A 19421-nucleotide genomic window follows, 5' to 3' on the forward strand; every position below is an offset into this window, starting at 1 on the left:
GTAGCCCGGGAGGGGGTCGGGGGGTGCCCGGCTGTTCAGCCCCTCGCGGGAGGAGTCGGGGGGTGTCTGGCTCTGCAGCCCCTGGGGGGGTGTCGGGGGGTGCCCGGCTGTGCAGCCCCTCGGGGGGGGTTCGGGGGGTGCCCGGCTGTGCAGCCGCGGGGGTGTGTCGGGGGGTGCCCGGCTGTTCAGCCCCTCGCGGGAGGAGTCGGGGGGTGTCTGGCTCTGCAGCCCCTGGCGAGGTGTCGGGGGGTGCCCGGCTGTGCAGCCCCTCGGGGGGGGTTCGGGGGGTGCCCGGCTCTGCAGCCCCTGGGGGGGTGTCGGGGGGTGCCCGGCTGTGCAGCCCCTCGGGGGGGGTTCGGGGGGTGCCCGGCGGAGCAGTCCCTGGGTGGGGGGTTCGGGGGGTGCCCGGCTCTGCAGCCCCTCGGGGGGGGTTCGGGGGGTGCCCGGCGGAGCAGTCCCTGGGTGGGGGGGTCGGGGGGGGCCCGGCTGTGCAGCCCGGGAGGGGGTCGGGGGGTGCCCGGCGGAGCAGCCCCTCGGGGGGGGTTCGGGGGGTGCCTGGCGGAGCAGTCCCTGGGTGGGGGGGTCGGGGGGTGCCCGGCTGTGCAGCCCGGGGGGGGGGTCGGGGGGGGCCCGGCGGAGCAGTCCCTGGGTGGGGGGGTCGGGGGGGGGCCCGGCTGTGCAGCCCGGGAGGGGGTCGGGGGGGGGCCCGGCTGTGCAGCCCGGGAGGGAGTCGGGGGGGGCCCGGCTGTGCAGCCCCTCGGGGGAGGGGTCGGGGGGGGCCCGGCGGAGCAGCCCCTCGGGGGGGGTGTCGGGGGGTGCCCTGCGGGGAGGAGCCTGTAGGACGGGGGAAGCGGGGGCCGTGGTGCGGGGGGGGGGGCTGTAGGGGGCGGGGCCAGAGAGGGGCCGGGAGGCGGGGTCAGGGGGCGGGACCCGTGCTGGGGGCGGGGCCGGCAGGTCTTTGACACGTGACGCTCCAGCCCGGCGGTTGTGCATGTGACCGGAAGTCGCCGGGCTCCCGGGCTCGAGTAACCGGAAGTTGCTCGTGACACTTCCTCGGCGCCAATAGGCTGCGGCAGGGGCGGGCAGGAGGTGGTGCAGGTACGGGGAGGAGGAGGGGCGCTGCGAGTGACGTCAGCGCGTGGTGTGTTCCCGCGTGATCTTCTCACGGGGGGCAGCGGGGGCTGGGGTCAGGTCACAGTGAGGGTTGGGGGTCTGGCTGGGGGGCAGCAGGGCTGGGGTCAGGTCACAGGGGCAGTGGGGTTGGGGGTCTGGCTGGGGGGCAGCAGGGCTGGGGTCAGGTCACAGGGGCAGTGGGGTTGGGGGTCTGGCTGGGGGGCAGCGGGGGCTGGGGTCAGGTCACAGGGGCAGTGGGGTTGGGGGTCTGGCTGGGGGGCAGTGGGGCTGGGGTCAGGTCACAGGGGCAGTGGGGTTGCGGGTCTGGCTGGGGGGCAGCGGGGGCTGGGGTCAGGTCACAGGGGCAGTGGGGTTGGGGGTCTGGCTGGGGGGCAGTGGGGCTGGGGTCAGGTCACAGGGGCAGTGGGGTTGGGGGTCTGGCTGGGGGGCAGCAGGGCTGGGGTCAGGTCACAGGGGCAGTGGGGGTTGGGGGTCTGGCTGGGGGGCAGTGGGGCTGGGGTCAGGTCACAGGGGCAGTGGGGTTGCGGGTCTGGCTGGGGGGCAGTGGGGCTGGGGTCAGGTCACAGGGGCAGTGGGGGTTGGGGGTTTGGCTGGGGGGCAGCGGGGGCTGGGGTCAGGTCACAGGGGCAGTGGGGTTGGGGGTCTGGCTGGGGGGCAGTGGGGCTGGGGTCAGGTCACAGGGGCTGTGGGGGTTGGGGGTCTGGCTGGGGGGCAGCGGGGGCTGGGGTCAGGTCACGGGGCAGTGGGGGTTGGGGGTCTGGCTGGGGGGCAGCGGGGGCTGGGGTCAGGTCACAGGGGCAGTGGGGGTTGGGGGTTTGGCTGGGGGGCAGCGGGGGCTGGGGTCAGGTCACAGGGGCAGTGGGGGTTGGGGGTCTGGCTGGGGGGGCAGTGGGGCTGGGGTCAGGTCACAGGGGCTGTGGGGGTTGGGGGTCTGGCTGGGGGGCAGCGGGGGCTGGGGTCAGGTCACGGGGCAGTGGGGGTTGGGGGTCTGGCTGGGGGGCAGCGGGGGCTGGGGTCAGGTCACAGGGGCAGTGGGGGTTGGGGGTTTGGCTGGGGGGCAGCGGGGGCTGGGGTCAGGTCACAGGGGCAGTGGGGGTTGGGGGTTTGGCTGGGGGGCAGCAGGGCTGGGGTCAGGTCACAGGGGCAGTGGGGCTGGGGTCAGGTCACAGGGGCAGTGGGGGTTGGGGGTCTGACTGGGGGGCAGCGGGGGCTGGGTTCAGGTCACAGGGGCAGTGGGAGTTGGGGGTCAGGTCACAGTGCGATTCTGCCCACACTTTGTAGCCTGTGCACGGCAATCAGGGCTGATTTGGTGTCTGACCCGATGTGGCCCTGGGCTGTGGACTTCTGCCCCAGTCTGCACTGGGGCGACCCATAGCAGGGTTCAGCTGTGGGACTGTGTTCTGCAGGGCCAGGCTCCCTGTGTCCTGCCTGATACACTCTCTGGTCGTGGGTGCTGTTGTGCCTTGGCCAGTGTCACACGTGAGCCAGCCCGGCCGCACTGACACTTTGCCCATGCTGTGGGGCTGACTGGGCCGTTCCAGCTGCAGGGCTCGGCTCACACCAGCTCCCTGCCAGGCTGAGCCTGCCCTCTCCTCTCCTGGCAGCCAGTGCCCTGCTGCAGCTGGGCTGGTCGTGCTCAGCCAGGACAGACCCTCCTGCCCTCGGGCCTGTGCATGAGCCCCCTGTGGGAATGGGTTCTGGGAGCTGAGTGCAGCATCCTACATGCCTGGTGTAATTGGGTGGGGGCTCTGGGCACAGCTGAAAAAACCAACCCTGGGTAAATGTGTTTAAACCCAGGCCACTTACTGGGATTTCCTTCTCGCTGAGACAAATCAAACCAGGCACAAAAGTACCTCTGCCAGCCCCACTGGCCAGACAGGAGCCACACAAGCAAACCCCCAGGTTCTGCAGCTGCTCCAAATGCCCAGGCCCAGCAACCCTCTTTATTCACTTGAGAGGTTGTCAAAACTTATTTAATCAAATCCACACACGTTCTTCTGGGCCGTATAGGGTCCAGCTGCAGTCCCAGGTCAATATACACTTGGCTCTTACCCAAACCAGCCCGCTGGGCCAATTCCCGAGAATCTAACACCTGAAGATTTATTAACAAAGAAAAAAAGAACGGGGTGAGAGAGAGAAATTGTTAAGGTGCAAATGCAGTACATCAGTTACAGTTATTGATGCAGCCGGTGATGTTCTATGATGGTATCTTGAGAGTCTCTGAAAGCACTCCTTGGGTGGTGTGACCCCAGATCACACTGGCTGAATTCCTGGAGACTGGAGGGGAAAGCTGGTCACTGCCAGGGCCATCTTGGAGCTTGCCACATGGAGGGAAAAGCTCCTTTCTTCTCCCACCAGCCCTGCAGTGTCACCTGACCAGGTGGGCTGTTGTGATGTGTTGCCATTGGCTGCATCTTAGATGACAAGTCTCAAATTCCTGTGGTGTATGGTTGATGTCTGGCCATCCGTCCCTTTGTTTAGCCGTTGTCCTGGCTGGGCTACTGCTGTGAGTCTTAACAAAACAGCAGTCCAGTAGCACTTTAAAGACTAACAAAATAATTTATTAGGTGACGAGCTTTCGTGGGACAGACCCACTTCCTCAGATCATAGCCAGACCAGAACAGACTCAATATATAAAGCACAGAGGTTCAAAAATTGTTATCGAGGTTGGCAGTTCAGAAGAGCAGAGGGGCGGCAGGAGTAGGGTGGGGTATGGTGGGGAAGTTAAGTGTTAGGTCAAACATCAAGGCATGCGAAAGAGTCCTTATAAGGGGTCAAAACAAAAGCAGTCAAGTTGCACTTTAAAGACTAGCAAAATAGTTTATTAGGTGACTTTTCGTGGGACAGACCCACTTCTTGCGGTCTGTCCCACGAAAGCTCATCACCTAATAAGCTATTTTGCTAGTCTTTGAAGTGCAACTGGACTGCTTTTTGTTTTGATAGTGTATAGACTAGCACAGCTCCCTCTCTGTTACTATTATAAGGGGTCAGTATCTGAGAGGGAACCGTGTTAGTCTGTATGGGTCAGGTAATTGCTGTCCCTGTTCAACCTGCATGTTAATGTGTTGAATTTGCATATTCAAATTATGCTAAGGCTATAGATCTGAGGAAGTGGGTCTGTCCCAAGAACACTCATCAGCTAATACATTATGTTGTTAGTCTTTAAAGTGCTGCATGAGAGCTGGTTTGTTCTGACAGAACACAGACGAACACGGCTACCTCTCTGGTACTATTCTGAGTCTTAGCGCTGAAACCCTTCTGATACAGCTCGAGAGCCCATATCTGTAACCTCACACGTGAACATTCATTAGACACCTCCCTTGCCCCCGGCACAAGGTTTGCCGCCAGTTACATGTAATGCTGATGACGATGTGCCGACCTACTCGGGGTCCTGTGGGTGCGCGTGGGGTTTGATACAGCGGGGGGAGTTGGGTGGTCTAGGACCGACCACCCCACTGCTATAACAGCCTTATATAGTGTAGCAGCAATATGTGATTCAGTGTATCTACTTTAAAATGTGGGTTTCCACAGTATTATGAGTGCCAGGAACAATAACACTCCGATTGTGAACGCCACAATGCCCTGTGGCTGTTCTAAGTCCCACTAATTCTCTATACAGCCCCAGCTAGTCCAGCTCGTGGTATTTACTGATAGCGACTGATTCATTTATTTGTAACTACAATTACTTAACACTTGTCTTATATATATATTTTTATTTGGCATAGGCTAAACACTAGGTTACATATAGCTGTATATAATTACATGTGATTTACCAATAACATCCAGTGCTCCCACATCTCACCCACAACTACGTTACTGCGGCCCTTCAAGTCAGAGATACGGCTTGGTTGGGACCTTTCGTGGTGGTGACGTCCGGGTGATCAGGCCGGGGTCTGCTGTCTGGGCTGGAAGTTGCCAGCCTCCGCCTGGTGTCCAGGAGCCCACCCCCTTATTCCTGCTAAATCACCTTTTCTACTGTTTCTTACTTGGGGGTTCGATACCTGGCCAATTAAAGCGTTTGTTACCTAATTTGGGCTTTCCATCCTCCCGGCCTGTCAGAACATGTTACAAGATTTCCTCTGTCCTTGGTCTTTTTCCAAACCTGCCCCCGGGACCCTCTGATGTTGCACAACCAAGGTGTTCTCTTTGGGGACTTGCTATCTGCTTGTCAGGATGTTCCCTCTGGGGACTCTCCCGCTACTTGTCAACTTCCTGACTTCCTTCTCCCGGCCTGGCTTCAGCCCTTCCTGCCGTTGTGTGGGAGCGTTCCAGGATGGAGTGTTCGGTCATTCTGCCTTGCGGGTGAGGCCCGGCCAGCAGGTGCTCGGGCTCCCACAGCTGACAGAAATGGCTTCTAGATTTGATTTAAAAACCCAGTAAGGTCACACCCTGCCCAGAGCTGGGGTGCTGGGCTGGCCCCGATGCCTCTGGCCTTGGAGCCCACCCTGGGGCCTTTGCTGTCCCCCCCACCAAGTGGCAGTTGCTGGAGAGCCCCCACCTCCAAGACCTCGGCAGCTCTGGAAGTGCCGTCTGCCTCCACCCAGGGCTGGCTGCGGTGAGGCTGTGCTGGCGATGGAGCGCTGCCTGCTCCAGGCACCAGCAGCACGGGGCAGAAGGGGGCTGCCCCATCTGGGGGCACAGGTGCAGTCGGGGGAGAAGCGGTGCTGCTTGCGCTGGCTCTGCAGTGGGGGGGGACGGGCGTGAGGGCGGCACGGTACCGTGGCAGGACAGGTGCAGCTTGAGGCCAGTCTCCTGGGTTGAAAGGAAAATCCTCTCCCCAGCTTCTCCTGCCTGCTGCCAGCCCCAGCCCGGACGTCAGGGCAGCCAGCAAAGGGCATTTCGGCTCTCATTACAGCTCTGCTAAAGGCTCCTCAGCAGCTGGGCGGCTGGCCTGGCCAGGGCCGCACTGGTGGGTTGGGTGTTTCTGGCCCCAGGCCTCGGGTCTCCGCCAGTCTGACCAGGGGAACAGGCCCCGGGCCCAAATCCGGGTGTCAGCTAGCCCCCCTGGGCGTGTGGCTGACCCCATGGGCCAGCCCCGGGGACAGAACTCCTGGCAGTAACTCAGCCCTCCCCGCCAGTGGCCCTTGCCAGCCCTTGCCAGCAGTCGCAGACGGGTTCCCTGCCCTGGCAGGCATCCCCATCCTCCCCCCACCCCCAATTGCTCACGGGGGGCTGGAGCCGGGTGGGGTCTGGCCCCTCTGCTCCCGGTGGGAGGCAGTTCCAAACCTTCATCTCCTCTCTAGGCTAAACTTGGCGCTGGCCGGTTTCCAGCCGGGGCCCTTGTGCCCGCGCTGGCACTTGGCTGCCAAACTCCCCTCCCTGCCTGGCACTCAGGGGATCTCCAGGGCACAGCCGGTCTGCCCTCGGCCCAGCTAGCCCAGCCCATCTCTGTCTCCTCTGGCCAGGCAGCTTCCCTGTTCCTTGGCTCCTCCGTCGCCTGTCCCTGACCCCGTGCTACACCTGGGGGACCAGAGCTGCCCCCTGCTTCCAGTTAGTGCCCCCCACCCATGCCTGGTGCTCCCTCTTCCTCAGCTGCTGCGTATATGCACAGCTGCATCCTAGGCCTGCCTTCGCCTTTTGCGCGGCCACTCACGTGGGGGCTTGTTGCCTGCGGTCTACCACTGCACCTAGGGCTCTGCCCTGTGGCTGCCGGTGGGATGTCCCAGCTCATGCTCCCTAGCAGTGAGTCCCCAAGGGCGGCCCATGGCACCCTGGCAGGGTAGCTCCGCTCTGCAGCCCCAGCTGGGCGGGCAGGGGGGCTGGATACGCAGTGTGTCCTGCGGAGGGTCAGTCAGAGCGGCAGGACTGAGGCCTGACCTGTCCACTTGCTAGAGCCCGGGTCTCACTCCCAGCGCAGGCACCAGCGGTGCCATGGATCGGACGCTGGCTCCCTCCCAGCCGTGAGAGGAGAGCTGGGGAGCATGACTGACCTCTGCCTTCTCTTGTCCAGCTGCCCGCCGGGGATGGCAGCGCTGTGGAGGGCATACCAGCGGCTCCTGGCCCAGCACCCCTGGAAGGTGCAGATCCTCACAGCTGGTAAGTCTCTGGCCTCGGAGCTGCTGCGTGAGGCGGCGTGTGGGCACACCCTGGCCCAGGGGCTGCAGGGGAGGGTGTGACGGGTATGTCTTGAGCTGGCACTTGGGCTGCTGGGCAGGGAATGGTGGGCGCCTGGTATTACAGGCGTGCCCCCCGGAGCTGGCGAGGCCTGAGGGTCGCTGCTTTGCTGCCTAGGGCAGCTTTGGCACTGGTCTCTCCCACGCTACCAGCAGGAGAGTCCCCTGCACCTGAACCCATCCGCTCGCGGGGCAGAGGGGACGGACCAAACTGGAAGCGTCGGCAGCACTGAGCCCCTGGAACTGAAACGTGAAACCGAGCCACGCTCGCCGCAGGCCAGGCCTCGGGTGCTGCTGGGAGCCAGTCTTAGAGGGGGCCCCGGCAGTCCCAGCTGCACGTGGAGCTGTGCGGGCAGTGGGCTCTCAGGCAAAGTCCATGCAGCCGTGTGCGCCGGTGGCCCTCAGAGCTGGGCGGGGTGGGACCCGGTGGCTGGGTCACAAGACAGCAGATGCCAGGAGGCCACGCTGGCAGTGCTGTCGCCCATCTCAGAAACGATCCACTGGGGTCGGAGAACCAGGGAGGCAGAAGCTGATGAGAGGCGGAGCAGCTTCCGCCGGAGCCAGGTTAATACGCCCCCGGCTCTCTGTCCCACCCAGGCAACGACAGGCAGCGTGGGGACAGTGAGCGCAATGGACGAGAGATGGAGAGAATTGGGGGTGGGGCCTTGGTCACCCCCAGCTGGGGTCCCCAGCACAATGCAGTTCGAGCGGCTGCTGCAGCCCTGGGCCGCGCTCTGTCCCAGTGCTTCGGAGACCTGGGTCTGGGCTGGAGGGAGCAGGGCCCGTGAGCCAGGCCTGCGCTGGCGGTTCGCTGCCTACCCTGGGGCTCTCCCCTTTCAGCTCTGCAGCTTTCCAGCCTGTGTCCAGCCGGCCCATGAGCCCCTCCCGGCCTGGCTGTTGTGGGGGAGTCAGCGAAGCAGCTCCCATCAGTAGCCCCAGCCTGGCCGAGGCAGCGAGGTGCAGTGGGCAAAGAGCCCTGCTCTACCCATGCTGTGTGACTGGTTGTCCTCCCTGCACCGCCGTACTCCGCCCCTTGGGCTGGCCTGGCTGTGGGGCAGGGCAGGCTCACGCCCATTGACTCCTGCGACGGTCAGCAGGTGCCAAGCGCTCTGGTCGGGCCCAGGCGGGTCGCTCCCTGCCACAGGCGGGTCTGTTTGGCCAAGTGCCCAGGCTGGGGCGAGCGGCTGCTTCCGCCAGTGCTGAGCCAGGCTCCTGCCCCGGGCTAGGGGTGCGTATGCTCCGAGGAGGTGCTGCTTGTGGGGCCGGGGTCTCTGCAGGCAGTGCTGCCCTGCGGCCCCTTTGTGTGGCTCTTCCCCAGGCTGGAGCTGTTTACTCTGCCTAAGAGGGTTGATGACAGGCTGCTGGCTGTGGAGGGAGGTGGCATCCCTCCTGGCGCCGGCCCGGCACTGGGCCACGTTTACCCAGCGCAAGCCGCAGATGGATCCACCACCTCAAGGACGTGCTGCGTCCGCCCATGGTGCTGGCTCAGCTGCTCGGGGAGCGGGCAGCAGGAGCCGGAGGTGGCAGTGGGAAACAGAGGGAGTCCCACTTCCTGCCGCTGAGGAGCAGCGAGGCGCAGAGGGTGGGAGGTCCGTGTCACAGGGTGGGGTAGTGTGGCGGGGTGCAGCAGGGTGTGCCAGGGTGTGGTGGGGTACAGCACGGTGTGCCGGGGTGCAGCAGTGTGGAGGGGTGCAGCACGGTGTGCTGGGGTGCAGTGGGGTACAGCACGGTGTGCCGAGGTGCGACGGGGTGCAGCAGGGTGTGCCGAGGTGCGGCGGGGTGCGGCAGTGTGGTGGGGTGCAGCACAGTGTGCCAGGGTGTGGCGGGGTACAGCACGGTGCGCCGGGGTGCAGCAGGGTGTGCCGGGGTGCAGTGGGGTACAGCACGGTGTGCTGGGGTGTGGCGGGGTGCAGCAGGGTGTGCCGGGGTGCGGTGGGGTACAGCACGGTGTGCCGGGGTGCGGCAGTGTGGCGGGGTGCAGCACGGTGTGCCCGGGTGTGCCAGGGTGTGCCAGGGTACAGCACGGTGTGCCGGGGTGTGGCAGTGTGGCGGGGTGCAGCAGGGTGTGCCGGGGTGCAGTGGGGTACAGCACGGTGTGCCGGGGTGCGGCAGTGTGGCGGGGTGCAGCAGGGTGTGCCGGGGTGCGGTGGGGTACAGCACGGTGTGGCGGGGTGCAGCACGGTGTGCCCGGGTGTGCCAGGGTGTGCCAGGGTACAGCACGGTGTGCCGGGGTGTGGCAGTGTGGCAGGGTGCAGCAGGGTGTGCCGGGGTGTGGCAGTATGGCGGGGTACAGCACGGTGTGCTGGGGTGTGCCAGGGTGTGCCGGGGTGCAGCAGGATGCCGCTCCTGCCGCCTGTGTGATGAGTGGCGGGGGCATGCGATCCGTGTGGGCCCACAGCCACAGGGCCCAATCCAGAGCTCGGTGGTAGCTGCTCCTAGCTGGGCTCCTGGGGTGCCTTGTGAAGATGCAGCATTTCCCCAGGCTGCACTGGGGAGCAGGGGGAGCCTGACCCAGTCCAGCGAGTGGGGTTCCCCAGGCAGGCTGTGAGAGGCCTGCTAGAGCAGGTAGTTGGGCTGAGTGGGCACCAGGCCTGCAGGGCAGTGACTGGAGGGGCCGGCGGGTAGACAGGGCACAGTGGAGGTGAGCTGATGCCCGTCTGGCTCCCGCCAGTGACAGCAGCAGGTAGCACAGCAGATGGCAGCAGTGGTAATGGTGGGAGAGACATGGCGGGAGGCGCGCTGGGCTGGGGGGACGGGTCGGGGAGCAGGCAGGCCTGGGGGGACGGGTCGGGGAGCAGGCAGGCCTGGGGGGACGGGTTGGGGAGCAGGCAGGCCTGGGGGGACGGGTCGGGGAGCGTAGCTGGCTTGGGGGGACGGGTCGGGGAGCAGGCAGGCCTGGGGGGACGGGTCGGGGAGCAGGCAGGCCTGGGGGGACGGGTCGGGGAGCGTAGCTGGCCTGGGAGGACGGGTCGGGGAGCAGGCAGGCCTGGGGGGACGGGTCGGGGAGCGTAGCTGGCTTGGGGGGACGGGTCGGGGAGCGTAGCAGGCCTGGGGGGACGGGTCGGGGAGCGTAGCTGGGCTGGGGGGACGGGTCGGGGAGCGTAGCTGGCCTGGGAGGACGGGTCGGGGAGCAGGCAGGCCTGGGGGGACGGGTCGGGGAGCAGGCAGGCCTGGGGGGACGGGTCGGGGAGCAGGCAGGCCTGGGGGGACGGGTCGGGGAGTGTAGCTGGCCTGGGGGGACGGGTCGGGGAGCAGGCAGGCCTGGGAGGACGGGTCGGGGAGCGTAGCTGGCCTGGGAGGACGGGTCGGGGAGCGTAGCTGGCCTGGGAGGACGGGTCGGGGAGCAGGCAGGCCTGGGAGGACGGGTCGGGGAGCGTAGCTGGGCTGGGGGGACGGGTCGGGGAGCGTAGCTGGGCTGGGGGGACGGGTCGGGGAGCGTAGCTGGCCTGGGAGGACGGGTCGGGGAGCAGGCAGGCCTGGGAGGACGGGTCGGGGAGTGTAGCTGGCCTGGGGGGACGGGTCGGGGAGCAGGCAGGCCTGGGGGGACGGGTCGGGGAGCGTAGCTGGCCTGGGGGGACGGGTCGGGGAGCAGGCAGGCCTGGGGGGACGGGTCGGGGAGCGTAGCAGGCCTGGGGGGACGGGTCGGGGAGCAGGCAGGCCTGGGAGGACGGGTCGGGGAGCGTAGCTGGGCTGGGGGGACGGGTCGGGGAGCAGGCAGGCCTGGGAGGACGGGTCGGGGAGCGTAGCTGGCCTGGGAGGACGGGTCAGGGAGCAGGCAGGCCTGGGAGGACGGGTCGGGGAGCAGGCAGGCCTGGGGGGACGGGTCGGGGAGCGTAGCTGGGCTGGGGGGACGGGTCGGGGAGCGTAGCAGGCCTGGGGGGACGGGTCGGGGAGCAGGCAGGCCTGGGGGGACGGGTCGGGGAGCGTAGCTGGGCTGGGGGGACGGGTCGGGGAGCGTAGCTGGGCTGGGGGGACGGGTCGGGGAGCGTAGCTGGCCTGGGAGGACGGGTCGGGGAGCAGGCAGGCCTGGGAGGACGGGTCGGGGAGCGTAGCTGGCCTGGGGGGACGGGTCGGGGAGCAGGCAGGCCTGGGGGGACGGGTCGGGGAGCGTAGCTGGCCTGGGGGGACGGGTCGGGGAGCAGGCAGGCCTGGGGGGACGGGTCGGGGAGCGTAGCTGGCCTGGGGGGACGGGTCGGGGAGCAGGCAGGCCTGGGGGGACGGGTCGGGGAGCGTAGCAGGCCTGGGGGGACGGGTCGGGGAGCAGGCAGGCCTGGGGGGACGGGTCGGGGAGCGTAGCTGGCCTGGGGGGACGGGTCGGGGAGCGTAGCTGGCCTGGGAGGACGGGTCGGGGAGCGTAGCTGGGCTGGGGGGACGGGTCAGGGAGCAGGCAGGCCTGGGGGGACGGGTCGGGGAGCAGGCAGGCCTGGGAGGACGGGTCAGGGAGCAGGCAGGCCTGGGGGGACGGGTCGGGGAGCGTAGCTGGGCTGGGAGGACGGGTCGGGGAGCAGGCAGGCCTGGGGGGACGGGTCGGGGAGCAGGCAGGCCTGGGGGGACGGGTCGGGGAGCGTAGCTGGGCTGGGAGGACGGGTCGGGGAGCGTAGCTGGCCTGGGAGGACGGGTCGGGGAGCGTAGCTGGGCTGGGGGGACGGGTCGGGGAGCGTAGCTGGCCTGGGGGGACGGGTCGGGGAGCAGGCAGGCCTGGGGGGACGGGTCGGGGAGCAGGCAGGCCTGGGGGGACGGGTCGGGGAGCGTAGCTGGCCTGGGAGGACGGGTCGGGGAGCGTAGCTGGCCTGGGAGGACGGGTCGGGGAGCAGGCAGGCCTGGGGGGACGGGTCGGGGAGCAGGCAGGCCTGGGGGGACGGGTCGGGGAGCAGGCAGGCCTGGGGGGACGGGTCGGGGAGCGTAGCTGGCCTGGGGGGACGGGTCGGGGAGCAGGCAGGCCTGGGGGGACAGGTCGGGGAGCGTAGCTGGCCTGGGAGGACGGGTCGGGGAGCAGGCAGGCCTGGGGGGACGGGTCAGGGAGCGTAGCTGGCCTGGGAGGACGGGTCGGGGAGCAGGCAGGCCTGGGGGGACGGGTCGGGGAGCGTAGCTGGGCTGGGAGGACGGGTCGGGGAGCAGGCAGGCCTGGGGAGGACGGGTCGGGGAGCAGGCAGGCCTGGGAGGACGGGTCGGGGAGCAGGCAGGCCTGGGGGGACGGGTCAGGGAGCAGGCAGGCCTGGGGGGACGGGTCAGGGAGCGTAGCTGGCTTGGGGGGACGGGTCGGGGAGCAGGCAGGCCTGGGGGGACGGGTCGGGGAGCAGGCAGGCCTGGGGGGACGGGTCGGGGAGCGTAGCTGGCCTGGGGGGACGGGTCGGGGAGCAGGCTGGCTTGGGAGCTCTGGGGGTGCAGTAACCTGGGAGGGCTAGTTAGGGGCTGTGGCTGGCCTGGAATGACAGGTCGGGGTACGTGGCGAGCCTGGGGGCATGGCTGGGTGAAAGGACGGGTCGGGGGGCAGCTGACCAGGTGGGACAGGTCGGGTGCGTGGCCGAGCGGTGGGGGAGCGTGCTCAGGAGGAGCTTTTGCTTGTCGAACTTGGGGTTTCCCAGCTCAGCCCAGGTGGACTCGTCCGCACCCTGTTGTGGTCTCGCCGTGTGCCCTGCGGCGCGAGGGGCTGGGCCAAGGTACCTCCTCGTCTGGAAGCAGGAGAAGCCGGCTCCGTTTCCAGCTCTGGCCTGGGGCCGTCAGCTCATCGCAGCGTGACCCTGGCCTTCCCCAGCTGTTCGTGAGCAGGTCCCCTGTGCGCCGCAATGCCGCCCGGCCGACGGGCTGAGCTGTCTCCTGCCGTGCCCCCGGGCACAGACACCTGCGCCCTGCTTGGGGCGGGGAGAGGGCCGGGCGCGTCCGTGGCGCTGTGGTCGCACGACAGAGGGAGGTGCTGGCGTGTGCCGAGAAGGGCACCCGCTGGCAGCCAGGAGGCCCTGCGATTGCCCGTGGCATTGCCAGGGCCTGGCGCGATGTTGCGGGGCGCTGGGATGCCGGGCAGGGGGCAGGCTGTGGTGCGAGGTGGCAGAGGCGGGTGCTGGGGCAGGGAGTGGCTCTGGGGGAAGGGCCAGTGGTGGCAGTGGGCGGGCGATGGCACAGCTCTCGGTGCAGGAGGGGCCGGCTGGCAAAGGGGGCAGGGCGGCTGGCTCTGTGCTGATGAAGTGGGGCAGACTTGAAGAGCAGAGCTCGTTAGTGGAGGGGCCGGGGCCAGGGCGATGGGTCACTTCCCACGTGCTGTGCTGCGCAGGCCTGGCTGGGCGGCCCCATCTGCTCTCCCCTCCCTGCTGAGCGCGGGCCGGTGGGCTGGGAGTGCAGAGACCGGGGAAGGAGGGAAACTGAGGCACGGCGGGGCGGGAGGGGGAGCGTTGTTTGTGTGCTGGGGCTGTGCTGGTGTCGTCTCCCAGGGCTGCTGCTGGCTGAGCCCCCCGCTGGGAGTGGCTTGCCCTGGGGCCTGGCCTGCCTGCGGGTGAGATTGTAAGAGCAGCGCTGGGGACATGCGGGCAGTGGCTGCTGGTGCCCTGTGGCCTGGGGCTCGCAGAGCGGAGCGGAGCGGCCGCACTGGGCCTGAGGCTGCAGCCGGTGGAGAGGAGCCCTTGGCGGGCGGGAGTGCCATTTGTAAATGGATGGTAATTAGGGATCAATGGGGGAGGCGCACAGGCAGGGCAGACGCTGCGGCCTACGTAGGCTTGGGCCCGGTTCAGAGCCCCGAGGCGAAGCTGAAAAGCAGGCTGCAAGCTCAGCCAGCAGGTCACCTACCTGCCCGCCCCAGCCAGGTGCACCTGCCCAGTCTGCAGGATGCCGGGTGTGGGCGGCCAGGCTGGAGGGCTCTTCGGAGCTCACCGCCCCTGCTGCTGCGCCACGGTGCCCTGGAGTCGTGCCTCCTGCCTGTGCTGTAGCGTGCGTGTGTGTGTGAGAGAGAGAGAGAGTGTGTGTGAGAGAGAGAGAGAGACAGTGTGTGTGTAACGAAGGGTCCTGTGGCACCTTATAGACTAACAGAAAAGTTTAGAGCATGAGCTTTCGTGAGTTAACTCACTTCTTCAGATGCTGAGAGTGTGTGTGTGTGTGAGAGTATGTGTGTGCGTGCCCACACCTGTGCTGTAGCAGGTGTGTGTGTGAGAGAGAGAGAGAGAGTGTGTGTGTGAGAGAGAGTGTGTGTGCATGCACACCTGTGCTGTAGCAGGTGTGTGTGTGAGAGAGAGAGTGTGTGTGTGTGTGTATGTGTGCACACCTGTGCTGTAGCAGGTGTGTGTGTGTGTGAGAGAGAGTGTGTGTGTGTGTGTGTGTGAGAGAGAGTGTGCGCGCGCACACCTGTGCTGTAGCAGGTGTGTGTGTGAGAGAGAGTGTGTGTGCACGCGCACACACCTGTGCTGTAGCAGGTGTGTGTGTGAGAGAGAGTTTGTGTGTGTGCGCACACCTCTGCTGTAGCAGGTGTGTGTGTGTGAGAGAGTGTGTGTGTGTGTGAGTGTGCATGCGCACACCTCTGCTGTAGCAGGTATGTGTGTGTGAGAGAGTGTGTGTGTGTGCGCGCGCACACCTGTTCTGTAGATGGTGTGTGTGTGAGAGAGAGAGTGTGTGTGTGCGCGCACACCTCTGCTGTAGCAGGGGTGTGTGTGTGAGAGAGTGTGTGTGTGTGTGTGCGCGCACACACCTGTGCTGTAGCAGGTGTGTGTGTGAGAGAGAGAGTGTGTGTGTGCACGCACACCTGTGCTGTAGCAGGTGTGTGTGTGAGAGAGTGTGTGTGTGTGTGCGCGCGCACACCTCTGCTGTAGCAGGTGTGTGTGTGTGTGTGAGAGTGTGTGTGTGCGCACACACACCTGTTCAGTAGCAGGTGTGTGTGTGTGAGAGAGAGAGTGTGTGCGCGCACACCTGTGCTGTAGCAGGTGTGTGTGTGAGAGAGTGTGTGTGTGCGTGCGTGTGCGCACACCTGTGCTGTAGCAGGTGTGTGTGCGTGAGAGTGTGCGCACACCTGTGCAGTAGGAGGTGTGTGTGTGTGAGAGAGAGAGTGTGTGTGCACACACCTGTGCTGTAGCAGGTGTGTGTGAGAGAGTGTGTGTGTGCGTGCGCACACCTGTGCTGTAGCAGGTGTGCATGCGTGCGTGTGTGTGCGTGTGCGCGCACACCTGTGCAGTAGCAGGTGTGTGTGTGTGAGAGAGAGAGTGTGTGTGCACACACACCTGTGCTGTAGCAGGTGTGTGTGAGAGAGTGTGTGTGTGCATGCACGCGCACACCTGTGGTGTAGCAGGTGTGCATGCGTGCGTGTGTGCATGCACACCTGTGGTGTAGCAGGTGTGCGTGCGTGCGTGTGTGTGCGTGTGCGCGCACACCTGTGCAGTAGCAGGTGTGTGTGTGTGAGAGAGAGTGTGTGTGCACGCACACCTGTGCTGTAGCAGGTCTGTGTGTGAGAGAGAGAGAGACCCCTCCAGGGCTGGGGATGACGCCCTGCTGGCTGTAAGCTAGGCAACCAGGTAACACCTCTGGCCCCAGACAGAGTGGGAGCAGCCCAGCGGGGTTTGACCCAGAGGTGGCAGTTAGTGGTGGGGAGGCTGGGGAGGAACAAAGCAGGCGGGGGCCCCAGGCCTGGGGTTCCCTCGGGGGATCTCCCCTGGCCACGGGCAGGCAGAGCACGGCTGGTGTCTGTGCTGACCAGTCTGTACCACGCTGCGTCTGGCGTCTCATCAGCCTGTCCTCCAGCTGCTGAGTGGGAGTCGCTGCTGGCTGCCGACGGGGGGCAGAGCCCGGGGACCCCGAACCCCATTACATTGCTCATGGACTGGCTCCTGGCTCACTCTGGTCATGCAGGGCTGCCCCAGGGTGATTCCCTTGAGGCCCCTGGGCCCAGCCTGGCAGCCCGACCCAGGGGGTGCCGGGGAGTTTCTGGGTGGACACCCGCTGCCCTGGCCAGGCTACTTGACCTGTGGCCCCGAGCTGAGCACTGTGTCTCTGGCCATGGCTGGAAGCAGCGCCTATCGCTCTGCAGGCTGGCAGGGGCCCCAGCAGGTTCAGTGCCGGGGATGCAGAGCTTGGGTGAGGCTGGCCTGGTCGTACGCGCTTTGAACCCAGCAGGCGTGTGCCCCATGAGAGGCCGGCCTGCAGACCCCTGGGCACGTGCTAGGCCAGGCAGTGGCTTGGGGCTCCATCTCCATCTCCTGGCATTGCCCTTGGGGAGGGGCGGGGAGCCCAGCACGAAGCGGGGCTGGCAGCTGCTCAAGCGGCAGGCGAGTGAAGTCACCCGGGGGAGAGATTCATCTCCCAGGAGCTGCAGCTGCTTCCTGGCACAGGAGCGAGCAGCTCATCCTATTGCTCTTGGCAGGTGCTGGCGGGAGGGTGAGGTGCTTTGTCACGGCCGGGCCGGCTGCCGTTCTAGGGAATGAATCAGTGAACCTGCCGGCTGCACATTTATCAATGGGGCGTTACCAAGGGTGGCTGTGGGGAGCGCAGCCCCTGGAGATGAGCCGGGGGGGGCTGGGCCCATAGCTCAGGCCCTCCTGCGAGTCATGCCCCAGCCGCTGCAACCCGCTGAGTCCGGGCTCCCCTTGGCATCACTGCGGACATCCAGCTTCCCCGGAGCCTGTGGCCCGTCCGTGTGCTGGCACTGCCGCTCCCTCTTACTCATGCGCCGTGCCTGGCTCGGGCAGGCGAGTGCTGCACTGTCCCTGGCGCATCCCAGAGCCCGCAGTGCTGGAGGGGGGGCGCTCACCTTAGTGTCCTGGGCCAGGGTCTGGTAGGGTCCCCCCACTGGGCACCGGCTACTCTTCGCTCCCAGAACAGAGCAGCCAACCACGCAGGCAGGACTCCTGGGTTCCCGGCAGGTCTCTGCTGCATTTGTTGTTAGGATGTACTTTACGGTACCCTGCAGAAGACCTGCCCAAGAGCCTGGTCCCCGTAGGGCCTGGCCCTGCACAGACCCACCCCGAGTCTGGATTGTGCGAGGAACATACAAGTCATCGTTACAAGCACTGTTCCCTGGGGCCGGGCTCCTGGGAGGGGTGTGCGCAGGCCTGATGGGGCCCCACCTGTAGCAAGGAGGGCTCTGGAGGCACCCCTGAGAGGGCCAATTGAGGCCAAATTGCTTAGAGACAGGGCCACTTACAGCCCAAGCCTGGGGTCCTCCACTGCAAGGCACCAATCCCGTCACACAGTGCACCTCCATCACCACGCTGGCCAGCCTGAGATCACCCAAGCCGTTCCCGCAGCCACCCCTGTCTTGTGTTGCTGCCCGCACCGCTGCGCGTCCAGACGAAGGGCTGGAAACAAACCAAAACTGAGCCTGAAGGACCAGCCGCATCTCCAGGTCAGGGTATACCTCAGACCCTCCCCAAGGAAGCCACCTGTTAGCCTTTGAATCTGACAGCTCAAGGGTTATAGAAAGAAAGAAAGAAAGAAACTGGTTGAAGGAATCAAATACGAACGCCAGCTGCAAAGTTCTTGGCGCAGGGTTGCAGAGGAGGGACAAGCTGCTGGCTTCAGTGGAGTCTCTGGAATGCGCTGTCCATTAGGAGGGGTCGTCGGTCCTCCCTTCAGCCTTCAGCTCATAGCAAAGCTCCTCCTGAGATGAGAGGTGGGATTGAAGACAGCATGGAGGAATTTCCACAGCCCTTTGGCTGTCCTCGGCCATGGCAGGACTCCCATGGGTCACTGGGGGAGGTACAGCTACGAGATGGAGTGTGGAGTCACACGAGTAAGTCACCTGTCCATGCCTGACTCAGGTCTTCGCAGGTGGACACCATGGCTCCCACTCTGGTCTGAACGTTCCCACAAAGCTCATCTGATGGGGCTGGCGCCTCCCAAGGCCCATGGTCAGTCCAGAGCGTTTCTTCACTTGACTAGCTGTCCTTTCGCAGGAGCTTGGTTGGACCTCTTGGTGTCTCCCAGAAGCAAACATGAAAGCACAAGTACAGTGCCGTGCAGTATTGAGTCTGGTCTGGTCTGGCTGTGGGCTGAAGAAGTGGGTCTGTCCCACAAAAGCTCATCACCTAATAAATTGTTTTGTTAGTCTTTAACATGCTGCTGGACGGCTGCTTTGTTTTGAAAGTACAGCGCCAAAATTCCTAACTGCAGATGTGAAAACGGCAGCTGCCTGTGAGCTGCATAAGCAGAGTCAGCGAATCGAATCATCAGCTTTCAGCAGACACCTCCCTTGGTCCACTCGGCAGTGGATTTGGTGCAAGCCTGGAACAGCGGTTGTGTGTTCATATCGCAGTCCAGTAACAGCTCACCTACGTCCTGGGCCGGCCTGGCACCCTGATGCCCCTCACACTGGCCAGGAGCAGAGGCCTCCCCAGGAGTAGCTCATTGTGCCATGCCCGGAGGCAGGGTGGGTGGGGCTCCTGCTGACCGTTCCCACTTCCCCTCCAGCAGTGGGGCTCCCAGTGGCTGGGGATGGATGGAGCCTGCAGCAGTGCAGACTGTCTCTGGGCACTTGCCCCCCTGCTGTCTGGCTGGGGGCCTTGGCACGCACCTGACACCACCAGTTTTCTCAAGGGCGCTCTGGGCTGCTCTGCCTGCTCAGCAGCTGACTGAGTGCCAGAGCCTGGCCAGCCGAGGGCTTGCTGATCCTTCAGGGACATGGGGGGCAACTTGTGCCCCAGCTATTCCCCAGGTGCTGCTGCTGCTGGCGTGATGCAGGCGGGAGCTGTGCTGCCTGGCTCTTTGCTGGGCCCTTTTCTGGCCAGTCTCTGGGGTCGCTAGAGCACACCATGCGAGCCAAGCTCTGTGTGAGCAGGGCTCATTCCAGGAGCCTCCACGGAGCTGCTGGCTGAGCCTGGCCGCCACGGGCCTTGCTGGCTGGCTGAACCCCTGGGGAGCCCTCCCAGAGAACTAACACCCAGCATGGGGCCCAGCCTGTGCTTCTGCTCTGCTGCTGTCCATGCCCCTAGCACCAGTCCGCGGGCTGTCTGTGATGGGTGCAGTAGCGGAAGTGCCCTTGGGATGTTCCCCACGGTGCTGACCATGCCACTGACTCCTGCTTTCTTGCTCTCTGGGGCTCCCTGGTACCCTGTCCTGCTGGGCCAGATCCTCTGGTCTCCCCACTCCAAGGCACAGAGGTGGAGTTACTGCTCTCTGCAGAGCAATGCAGACATGGTTTAACCCCAGCTCTGGGAGGATGCCGTTGTAGGGCACAGCCTCCAGGAAATGTACCCCAGAAGGGATCAA

The 19421-nt window shown here is 65.5% G+C and overlaps 1 protein-coding gene across 4 annotated transcripts in view; it reads left to right on the forward strand.

Annotated features, from left to right (window-relative positions):
* The first annotated feature begins 1030 nt into the window (after window positions 1–1030).
* MPV17 (mitochondrial inner membrane protein MPV17) overlaps window positions 1031–19421 on the forward strand; it is a 47641-nt gene continuing 29250 nt past the window's right edge. For all 4 annotated transcript variants that reach the window (XM_074991574.1, XM_074991575.1, XM_074991576.1 and 1 more), the window contains exons 1-2: window positions 1031–1098; window positions 7085–7170. In XM_074991574.1, coding sequence (XP_074847675.1) covers window positions 7098–7170 — 73 coding nt within the window. In that variant the 5' untranslated portion in view covers window positions 1031–1098; window positions 7085–7097. The remainder of the gene's footprint in view (window positions 1099–7084; window positions 7171–19421) is intronic.

The sequence above is a fragment of the Carettochelys insculpta genome, chromosome 3, assembly GCF_033958435.1.
Source record: "Carettochelys insculpta isolate YL-2023 chromosome 3, ASM3395843v1, whole genome shotgun sequence".
Taxonomy (NCBI): Eukaryota; Metazoa; Chordata; order Testudines; family Carettochelyidae; genus Carettochelys; species Carettochelys insculpta.